This window comes from Xenopus tropicalis, chromosome 7 (assembly GCF_000004195.4).
Source record: "Xenopus tropicalis strain Nigerian chromosome 7, UCB_Xtro_10.0, whole genome shotgun sequence".
NCBI lineage: Eukaryota > Metazoa > Chordata > Amphibia > Anura > Pipidae > Xenopus > Xenopus tropicalis.
Genome location: NC_030683.2, coordinates 7,583,982 through 7,595,985, shown reverse-complemented (window position 1 = coordinate 7,595,985; position 12,004 = coordinate 7,583,982). Strand labels below are relative to the sequence as shown.

General features: G+C 44.2%; 1 protein-coding gene across 1 annotated transcript in view; it reads right to left on the bottom strand.

Moving 5' to 3' along the window:
* Window positions 1-618: 618 nt before the first annotated feature.
* Window positions 619-12,004, bottom strand: part of LOC105945597 (pregnancy zone protein) — a 25,827-nt gene continuing 14,441 nt past the window's right edge. The window contains exons 2-7 of the mRNA XM_031905746.1: window positions 6,494-6,624; window positions 5,478-5,696; window positions 4,651-4,775; window positions 2,873-2,963; window positions 1,077-1,176; window positions 619-774 (exon numbers count right to left, since the gene is read on the bottom strand). Of these exons, the coding sequence (XP_031761606.1) occupies window positions 728-774; window positions 1,077-1,176; window positions 2,873-2,963; window positions 4,651-4,775; window positions 5,478-5,696; window positions 6,494-6,624 (713 nt within the window). The 3' untranslated portion in view covers window positions 619-727. The remainder of the gene's footprint in view (window positions 775-1,076; window positions 1,177-2,872; window positions 2,964-4,650; window positions 4,776-5,477; window positions 5,697-6,493; window positions 6,625-12,004) is intronic.

The following is a 12,004-nucleotide window of genomic DNA, read 5'->3' as shown; positions in this document are numbered from 1 at the left end:
AAACAACAGAAACTATCGGATTTCGTGATTCTGATTCGTACTTTAATGAATCTGGCCCTAAATCTACAGATTATACAAACTGGTTATTGTGTAAACTTCCTTATCGCGTGTCTATTCCATAGGCAACCAAGGCATACGTTACCCTCACCTCAAAGCTCTACTTATCTTCATATGACGGCAAAGTAACAACCAGGAGCAGAAATATCCATGATGTAGTTGCTGATAAATACACGGGAGCAATTCCAGGCAGCAATTCTGTACTGATGCCTACTCACTGCTTCTTATTGCCTCATATTAACTGACCTGTAATGATAACGAGATGTTTAGATATAGAATATAGGATATAGGCCCGATATGTGTAAAAGCTTATATACTGTATTACATAGGAAGCACTCTAGCATTAACACATCTCTTTCAAAATAGTATATTGTAGTACATAATATATACATACTGTATATATCTTTTTATATTTTCTTATAGTCAGTTATATACTTTACAGTTTATTTGTGCGTTCCTCAACTAAACATTATTTTTTTTGTAGCTACAAACAACACACACAATGAAATGAAATGTTTGCAATGAAAAGATTATATTTCAAAAATTGTAAGAAAAAATATGTAAAATTTTTTGATTAAAAATGATATCAGTGTCAGTTCCCCTTTGTAAGAGGTGCGTAATTGGCCGCCGCCTTCCTTCTCCCGAAAGCAAAGAGGTACCACAAGGGGCATCAGTTACCTGCACAGGGGGCATGGTATTCAGCCTCCGCTCTTTCTCCTGGGATGAGAAGAGACAGACATTGCTTACAGTCCACAAAAGCATTCTCTCTTACATAGCCAGAGATCTTGTTGTAACTAGCTTGGAACTGTGGCTGCCTGCCTTCCTGTAATTGATTATTTATAAATATAATCTGACTATAAAACCCATGGAAACACAAAAAGGGCAAGACCTGCAGGATTCAAACTAAAAGATTGTTTACTCATATTGCTCTACTGGAATCTACATGATATAGAAACATCCAATGCAAGTGTGCCTAAGTATGTTACTGACCACGTTTGCCATAATTAAGAAATACGTACTTGGGTCGTAGTAGTCATAAATGATGACATTAGCCGGCTGTAGATTGGATACCGGCGTCTCTTGCTTAACGACAATGGAAAACGTTTTGGTTTCATGTAGCTGCCAAAGGACAAGGAGAGATCAATGAAGGGAGCTTCCCAGCATCTCTACCAAATCTCACTTTCAGGCTCACCCTCCCACCACTGCTTGCACCCCCTGCCCAGAGGGAACAAGCCCCACAGATTGGGAACCAACAATAAACCCAGTATGATTGAGTGTTCTGGTTACTTTTTGAACTAGTGGTAAATCCTGAATGATCTTTGGCCTCATCCATGGGTTTATTACCGAGGGCATTTAGATTGCCTCTAAGTTACTGCACATAGGAAGTGCCATTTCAGAATGTGCCAACCAAGTGGATAACTGATTCCCCTTGGAATTCCCCCAGTCACCTTCATGCTGCTGACATTGACAATGAATTGTCATGCTGGAAAATATGCAGACAGCCCTAATATATACATATGTGTGTGTTTTCTTCTTGCTGGCAGCAGGGGCCCCCCAGCTTGGTCCCTTATGCCATAAAGTAACATAAAGTACCATTTGTACCATTACCTTCTTCAGATTACTTTTAACTATTTTTACTTTTAAGTTTTAGCCAAGTCTGTAAGGAATCGGGGGTAAAGGGGGGAAAATAAAACATGGCGGCTGTTACAGTAGGGTGGAAAACTCTTAATCGGCTATCAAGTGAAGGAAGCACTTTTGAGAGAAAATAATTTAGCGACTCAGTACAACTAAGAAAGACTTTCCTTGTCCTTTAATACACGGGGAGTTGATATCACAGAAATGCAGAAGAATAAGATATATTTTATCAGAGGTTACTTTTGATGGTGTCATAAAAGGATAGTTGGTTTCTCTATTTAGTTGATTGGGTGGCAAAGACTTGTGTTTAGGACATGTAGCACAGTAGTGTAGCAAAGAGCAGTACCCAACTCATGCGACTAAGCACATAAAACAAAGGAACTAGTAGATAAACCATGTGTCAGACTCCTACAGCGAGTACTATGGAAGGCACTGGCATATAGAAGGGCTTAGTAACTAGACCTTTGGCTGTAACATTCCTGTTCTCAAATCCTGACAATAACATTTTGTCCACAGTCACTTAATTATTCTACCTCAACTGCCATATGACTTTGTAATGGAAAAATGAAGACTGGTGAAAAGGTTTCATTACTAGCATTCAGCACCAAACGGGTTCCTTTTTACTGGCCAGTACAGCAAAGTTTCAGGTCTGTATAGACCCTTTGTCAAGCTTGATAAAAGGTCAATGTAGACCTTAAACATTGCTGCACTGGGCTGTGCCAGTTATGTGAATAAAGGCGTTTTAATGGCAGGAAGATTCCAGTGTAGAGTGCTGTCCAGAATTTGAAATTTGGTGAAAGGGTTTAACCTGATTAATCCTTTATCCAGCTGTAATAAACCCAAAAACATAAGGGTTTGCCAATCTAGACCTAGATGGAGTCTCCACACTCCCTGCTGTTAAGCTCTGTGACCTCTGTTTTTTATTTGGGTATGTGCTGAGAGCACCTTTGAGCCACTTATTGATGGCCTTGCTGCTGATATGAGCATGTAATATGGAAGGGCATATACTTATGATTACAATGATGATGAAAATTTTGTTTTCCATTTGTGTTCATACATACAGCACCTGTCCCCACCTATCTAATGTTTACAGCTAAGCAGTGCCCATTACTCATCTCCATGGAAGTTCTATCTGCCAAACCTCACCATATCGTTATTGTTCCATGTAAAACACTCTTACCAATTTAAGGCTCCTGGCAACTGGGGCAAATCCTGACACGTGATATACATCAATGATACCCATGTTGGTCGTGGCGCGGTTTCCCGAGTACCTACAGAACATAAAAAGAATGTATTTAAACTTTAAGTGAGGTTAAAAGAGAACATCAGGTTCAACCTTGGGCTCAAATATTCTTCTTAACTCCTAGCCAATCCTACTCCTGATCCCAATGAGACATCCAGTCCTTTCTTGAATTTATCTACAGTATTCTATAGGCTTTATATATCTAATACCAATGCATACCCTTGTATCCTGTGGGAAATCCTATTGGTTAAGAAGGCACTAGACAGTTTATTGAATATTCCTACAAGTTCCTCCTACACTGTTCAATCTGACTTTTTAAATGAGATGTTTTATTCCCTTTTCTAATAGAACCACTCAATTGCACATCCCTACAGAGGGCACCAAAGATAGACGAAAGGAAGACATAAACACCCACAGATATCTAAGAAACATGTCCACTTGAGCTCTGTAGATCCAAACATTCAACTACAGACTGCAATTTAACATTATGTTTAAACCAGTCTTCAATATGCTAGCTATTGTGGATGACTTTTGGCACAATATTTTTCACAATCATGAGTTTTTTTCTCCTTAAATTCATAAATATTCCTCCCTAGCTGCGGTATGTAAAAGCGTAAAGGAAACTATACCCTCAGAATGAAAACTTTAGCAACAGGTAGTTTATTAAGAATCTTACCAAACTGCAATATATATTTATATAATCGCCCTTTTACACCCTTTCCCTTGCGCCGCCATTTAGTGATGGGTTGTGTGCTCCCTCAGAGATCAGCTGACAGGAAGTGATGCAGCTCTAACTGTAACAGGAAGTAGTGTGGGAGCAAAAGGCAGAACTCTGCCCATTCATTGGCTGATGGGGCCTAGCATGTATGTGTACCTTGGCTTGTTTGTGTGCACTGTGACTCCTATGATCCCAGGGGGCGGCCCTTAGTACTTAAGATGGCAGTTTTCTATTTAGGATTACCCAATGGCACATACTACTAAACGTATATTTATATGAAAATGGTTTATTTAGATAAAGCAGGGTTTTACATATGACACTTACCTTGTTCAGGGGTATTACATAGTTACATAGTTACATAGTTACATAGGGTTGAAAAAAACCTGTGTCCATCAAGTTCAACCCATCCAAGTAAACCCAGCACACCTAACCCACACCTACCAATCTATACACTCACATACATAAACTATATATACAAACACTAATACTAACTGTAGATATTAGTATCACAATAGCCTTGGATATTCTGATTGATCAAGAACTCATCCAGGCCCCTCTTAAAGGCATTAACAGAATCTTTTCGTTTAGGCAGCTGTTGCATATATATATATATATGAGGTGCAACATGTCAACTCAGAACTTACCGAAGGCTTACACACAGATAAATGATTTTTAAAATTAATTTTAAGGTTAACTTAAACTACGTTTACCACCTGTCCTGGTTTTGAAGCAGACTGCCTGGTTTTCAGACGGACTCTCCGGGTCAACACCTCCTGCCCTGTTTCCCAAACTAGGAAAACCAGGCAGGACTAAGTAACATTGACGCGGCGATCGACGGCATATCAAAGCCCCGCCCCTATGATGTTGTGGCCCGCCTCCTCCCCGCTCTGTGACATCACGGCAGACGTGGCAACCCTAACTTAAACCTGAGGTAAATTAAATGCAAATGGTCGGTGGGTACTCAGACTTAACCTCTCAGCTACAAGTACGACCTCACCTGACAGTCACGTGGATCTCAAAACTTCTCTGTGCCTCTGCTGTACAGTGGTCGGGCTTGGTGGTCACTTTAAGGGTAAAGTGTTGGAAGGATTCAACAGGATGGGTGTGGTATTTCAAATGCCCCTGCAGATAAAGCAATGCAGTATGTAGCTTCACTGTTACATAAAGTTAGAATATGAACTGTTTGATGCCCAATGGGCATATATTTACCAAAGTATGTGATATGACTCCAAATGAAAAATAGCGCATATGAATTTTCATGGGTGATCGTATCTGCTGTTAGAAGTCGCGTCTTGTGTCAATCGCGTCACATGACCAACTTGGCAAGCCCCTTTTGGCTCGTTGCCGAGGGGTTTGGGGGGCACATCTGCTTTTTTCTACTTAGGCGTTGCCATTGGGGATAACTTTTAAGTGGTCTGGTAATCGGACTACCAGATGAATGAGACAATAAATACTGTTGTCTCTGGTAACACTGGAGTTAAACACATACTCTGGCATCCAAGATTGATATTACTCACCAATATCTAGCCCAGAGAAGCACATGGAACAGAGTAAAAGCAGTGGTATGATTTGTAAGGGATAGATGGGGGCGCTAAGGAGGAAAAGGTGGGGAAGATGTGGGTCTTTTTAGGCAGGGATTGGTATTGTGCAAATAAGAAACAATGTGATGAAGGAATGGGAGTCAGATCAGGGTGATGAGGGCGAGGAATCAATGAATGACAAGAATGGGACAGCAGATGAAGAAGAGGAGACTGAATGGAGCAGATGAAAAATCCAGGTCCAATAAATTTTCATTCATTATTAGGAAAGTAGCAGTAAGTTTACCTGTACATAGACACAGCCAGTCCCTGTGGCTGTTATGATGTACGTCCCAAGTTCATCTGGCAGAGGAGCTCTCTGTAATAAGAGTCTGTTACTGTCATCTACGTGGAACCGGGTCTGGTATCCTATTAACCCACTGTGCACTGTCAGAGTCACATCCCTCTTCCCATGGTATGTGGCCCTCGCATATTTAAAAAGAGCGTGAACAGCCACCACTGTGTCCTGTCAGAAGAAAAGGTCACATTTTCATTGGTCATTGATGTTGCAGTAGAAGGCATCGCCAAGCTTATATAATGGGTTGTTGCTAATCCCATAGTCACTACAGAACTGTACCATGTACCAAATATATTCCCATGTACCAGTGGTACCAGCCACTCAGATATTAGTTTCAATAATATCTAGAACAGTGACCCCAACCAGCAGCTCATGAGCAACATGTTGATGTTTCTCCAAGTGGCCTCAGAGTAGGTGCCCATGTATACATTTCTGTCTTGGAGACAAGTTTTGGAAGCACAGAGACACAGTTTTACTCCAAGCAGAGCCTTATGCAGGCCAGCAGTCCCCAGAGAACTTTTTTTCATGCTTGTGTGGCTCACCAACACTTTTTACATTTCATGATTGTGGTTCATGAGTGCAAAGGTCAATTATGTAGGGCAACAAATAAGTGTTCGGTCCCATTCTCTTTGTTGTGGACCTTCAAGCTGGTCTTCAATGAGTATCAGAGCAAATAGACATTTTCCTCAAATCTTACCCTATATGGTATTCTGGCTGGGCCCATTACCCACTCCGGGGTCCTGCCCTACAGTTCACCATTCTGCTATACTAAGGACAATACTGCATGAAATGTATCACAGCTGAAATGAATGAAAACCACTGGGAAAAGCTCAACACCCTGAATATGTGCCTTGAGCCACTGCTTCCCACTGCTGTAACTTGTGAACAACAAATACTGCTAATAGTTTTGCAGATTATTACCTGGGTTGAGTAGATGCCTCCCAGGGGTTCTGCTGCTTTATTACCCAACTGATTATATTGGAACTCATTTCCAAATCCTTTTTGGTCACCTCGTCTCCAGAAAGTAGAGCCAAGAGAACATACGAGGAGATCTCAACAGCCCCACTCCATTGTTCACTCCAGTGCTTGCTTCCACCTGTTCAACGATCAGATAGACATAACGCAAACTACTTTCTACTTATTGTTTATTATTTGTTAATAACACTATTGATGTACAGGAATGTTTAGAATGCAGAATTAGGTGATTTGATCCTAAAATATATGCACTTAGTTATGGTAGCCATTTTCAGATGTTTTTGCTTAAAGGAACAGTAACACCAAAAAATTAAAGAGTTTTAAAGTAAAAGAAATATAATGTACTGTTGCCCTGCACTGGTAAAAGTTGTGTGTTTGCTACAGTAACTCTACTATAGTTTATATAAATAAGCTGCTGTGTAGCCATGGGGGCAGCCATTCAAGCTGGAAAAAAGGACAAAAGGCACAGGTTACAGAGCAGATAACGGATAAGCTCTGTAGAATACAATAGTGTTTTATCTGTTATCTGCTAAGTGCCTGTGCCTTTTCTCCTTTGAATGGCTGCCCCCATGGCTACACAGCTGCATTCTTTATATAAACCACAGTAGTGTTTCTGAGGCAAACACACCAGTTGTACCAATGCAGGGCAGCAGAAAAATTATATTGGAATTTCTTTTATACAGTTGAATTTTTTGGTGATACTGTTCCTTTAATTCTCCTCTTTGTGGTTCAACGTTTGGTTTATTCACCCTTTTGTGATAAGGAGGTTGCAAATATACAAAGACATCACTATATAACTTAATAGTGTACCCAGGGCACAAATAAGCACTCACCCAAATCCTCCCCCTAACTGGCCTTCAGGCTGGGCCCCTTAGCCCATAACAAGGTTACAGATATATAGAAACATTGGGGGTCAGTTCCAGGGGTACCCAGGGCACAAATAAGCACTCACCCCAAATCCTCCCCTAACTGGCCTTCAGGCTGGGCCCCCTTAGCCGTAACAAGGTTACAGATATATAGAAACATTGGGGTAACAGTCACCCTGCTATAGTTCCAGGGGTACCCAGGGCACAAATAAGCACTCACCCCAAATCCCCCCTAACTGGCCTTCAGGCTGGGCCCCCTTAGCCCATAACAAGGTTACAGATATATAGAAACATTGGGGTAACAGTCACCCCGCTATAGTTCCAGGGGTACCCAGGGCACAAATAAGCACTCACCCCAAATCCCCCTAACTGGCCTTCAGGCTGGGCCCCTTAGCCCATAACAAGGTTACAGATATATAGAAACATTGGGGTAACAGTCACCCCGCTATAGTTCCAGGGGTACCAGGGCACAAATAAGCACTCACCCCAAATCCCCCTAACTGGCCTTCAGGCTGGGCCCCCTTAGCCCATAACAAGGTTACAGATATATAGAAACATTGGGGTAACAGTAACCCCACTATAGTTCCAGGGGTACCCAGGGTACAAATAAGCACTCACCCCAAATCCCCCCTAACTGGCCTTCAGGCTGGGCCCCCTTAGCCCATAACAAGGTTACAGATATATAGAAACATTGGGGTAACAGTCACCCCGCTATAGTTCCAGGGGTACCCAGGGTACAAATAAGCACTCACCCCAAATCTCCCCTAACTGGCCTTCAGGCTGGGCCCCTTAGCCCATAACAAGGTTACAGATATATAGAAACATTGGGGTAACAGTCACCCCGCTATAGTTCCAGGGGCACCCAGGGCACAAATAAGCACACACCCCAAATCCCCCCTAACTGGCCTTCAGGCTGGGCCCCTTAGCTCATAACAAGGTTACAGATATATAGAAACATTGGGGTAACAGTCACCCTGCTATAGTTCCAGGGGTACCCAGGGCACAAATAAGCACTCACCCCAAATCCCCCCTAACTGGCCTTCAGGCTGGGCCCCTTAGCCCATAACAAGGTTACAGATATATAGAAACATTGGGGTAACAGTCACCCGCTATAGTTCCAGGGGTATCAGGGCACAAATCCACCCAAATCCCCCCTAACTGGCCTTCAGGCTGGGCCCCCTTAGCCCATAACAAGGTTACAGATATATAGAAACATTGGGGTAACAGTCACCCCGCTATAGTTCCAGGGGCACCCAGGGCACAAATAAGCACTCACCCCAAATCCCCCCTAACTGGCCTTCAGGCTGGGCCCCCTTAGCCCATAACAAGGTTACAGATATATAGAAACATTGGGGTAACAGTCACCCCGCTATAGTTCCAGGGGCACCCAGGGCACAAATAAGCACACACCCAAATCCCCCCTAACTGGCCTTCAGGCTGGGCCCCCTTAGCCATAACAAGGTTACAGATATATAGAAACATTGGGGTAACAGTCACCCTGCTATAGTTCCAGGGGTACCCAGGGCACAAATAAGCACTCACCCCAAATCCCCCCTAACTGGCCTTCAGGCTGGGCCCCCTTAGCCCATAACAAGGTTACAGATATATAGAAACATTGGGGTAACAGTCACCCTGCTATAGTTCCAGAGGTACCCAGGGCACAAATAAGCACTCACCCCAAATCCCCCCTAACTGACCTTCAGGCTGGGCCCCCTTAGCCCATAACAAGGTTACAGATATATAGAAACATTGGGGTAACAGTCACCCTGCTATAGTTCCAGAGGTACCCAGGGCACAAATAAGCACACACCCAAATCCCCCCTAACTGGCCTTCAGGCTGGGCCCCCTTAGCCCATAACAAGGTTACAGATATATAGAAACATTGGGGTAACAGTCACCCCGCTATAGTTCCAGGGGTACCCAGGGTACAAATAAGCACTCACCCCAAATCTCCCCCTAACTGGCCTTCAGGCTGGGCCCCCTTAGCCCATAACAAGGTTACAGATATATAGAAACATTGGGGTAACAGTCACCCCGCTATAGTTCCAGGGGCACCCAGGGCACAAATAAGCACACACCCAAATCCCCCCTAACTGGCCTTCAGGCTGGGCCCCCTTAGCTCATAACAAGGTTACAGATATATAGAAACATTGGGGTAACAGTCACCCTGCTATAGTTCCAGGGGTACCCAGGGCACAAATAAGCACTCACCCCAAATCCCCCCCTAACTGGCCTTCAGGCTGGGCCCCCTTAGCCATAACAAGGTTACAGATATATAGAAACATTGGGGTAACAGTCACCCCGCTATAGTTCCAGGGGCACCCAGGGCACAAATAAGCACTCACCCCAAATCCCCCCTAACTGGCCTTCAGGCTGGGCCCCTTAGCTCATAACAAGGTTACAGATATATAGAAACATTGGGGTAACAGTCACCCTGCTATAGTTCCAGGGGTACCCAGGGCACAAATAAGCACTCACCCCAAATCCCCCCCTAACTGGCCTTCAGGCTGGGCCCCCTTAGCCATAACAAGGTTACAGATATATAGAAACATTGGGGTAACAGTCACCCCGCTATAGTTCCAGGGGCACCCAGGGCACAAATAAGCACTCACCCCAAATCTCCCCCTAACTGGCCTTCAGGCTGGGCCCCCTTAGCCCATAACAAGGTTACAGATATATAGAAACATTGGGGTAACAGTCACCCCGCTATAGTTCCAGGGGCACCCAGGGCACAAATAAGCACACACCCCAAATCCCCCCCTAACTGGCCTTCAGGCTGGGCCCCTTAGCTCATAACAAGGTTACAGATATATAGAAACATTGGGGTAACAGTCACCCTGCTATAGTTCCAGGGGTACCCAGGGCACAAATAAGCACTCACCCCAAATCCCCCTAACTGGCCTTCAGGCTGGGCCCCCTTAGCCATAACAAGGTTACAGATATATAGAAACATTGGGGTAACAGTCACCCTGCTATAGTTCCAGAGGTACCCAGGGCACAAATAAGCACTCACCCCAAATCCCCCCTAACTGACCTTCAGGCTGGGCCCCTTAGCCCATAACAAGGTTACAGATATATAGAAACATTGGGGTAACAGTCACCCTGCTATAGTTCCAGAGGTACCCAGGGCACAAATAAGCACTCACCCCAAATCCCCCCTAACTGGCCTTCAGGCTGGGCCCCCTTAGCCCATAACAAGGTTACAGATATATAGAAACATTGGGGTAACAGTCACCCTGCTATAGTTCCAGGGGCACCCAGGGCACAAATAAGCACTCACCCCAATTTCCCCCTAACTGGCCTTCAGGCTGGGCCCCCTTAGCCCATAACAAGGTTACAGATATATAGAAACATTGGGGTAACAGTCACCCCGCTATAGTTCCAGGGGTACCCAGGGCACAAATAAGCACTCACCCCAAATCCCCCTAACTGGCCTTCAGGCTGGGCCCCCTTAGCCCATAACAAGGTTACAGATATATAGAAACATTGGGGTAACAGTCACCCTGCTATAGTTCCAGGGGTACCCAGGGCACAAATAAGCACTTACCCAAATCCCCCCTAACTGGCCTTCAGGCTGGGCCCCCTTAGCCCATAACAAGGTTACAGATATATAGAAACATTGGGGTAACAGTCACCCTGCTATAGTTCCAGGGGTACCCAGGGCACAAATAAGCACTCACCCCAAATCCCACCTAACTGGCCTTCAGGCTGGACCCCCTTAGCTCATAACAAGGTTACAGATATATAGAAACATTGGGGTAACAGTCACCCTGCTATAGTTCCAGGGGTACCCAGGGCACAAATAAGCACTCACCCCAAATCCCCAAACTGGCCTTCAGGCTGGGCCCCCTTAGCTCATAACAAGGTTACAGATATATAGAAACATTGGGGTAACAGTCACCCTGCTATAGTTCCAGGGGTACCCAGGGCACAAATAAGCACTCACCCCAAATCCCCCCTAACTGGCCTTCAGGCTGGGCCCCCTTAGCCATAACAAGGTTACAGATATATAGAAACATTGGGGTAACAGTCACCCTGCTATAGTTCCAGGGGTACCCAGGGCACAAATAAGCACTCACCCCAAATCCCCAACTGGCAGATATATAGGTTACAGATATATAGAAACATTGGGGTAACAGTAACAGTAATGGGCAATATAGCAGCTCCCAGTAGGTATCAGAATATCACTCAATAGTAAGAAATCCAAGTCCGGCTTGTGACTCCTCCAGTTACATGGGAGTAGGAGAAACAATAGGTTAGCTGAAAGCAGTTCTAATGTGTAGCGCTGGCTGAAAGCTCAGACTCAGGCACAAGGCACTGAGATGGCGCCTACACACCAATATTACAGCTACAAATACATTTGTTGGTACAAGAATAAAAGGTTAAATGGGAGGGAATTATTTGCTGTGTAACAGTGTCATTTAGAAATAAAAAGTACCCCATAAATATCATGGCAGTATCCCTTTAAAGGGGTTGTCACCTTTCTTCACTGCTATCCAAAAAACCATAAATGATTTTAAAAAGAGAAAAGAGAAAGTGTTTGAGGGGGCTGAGCGCTTCTCCTGTCAGAGTCACATGGGAGGGTAATGACATCACGGACAAGGCTATGCTCTTATTGGCTATCAGAAGGAACCT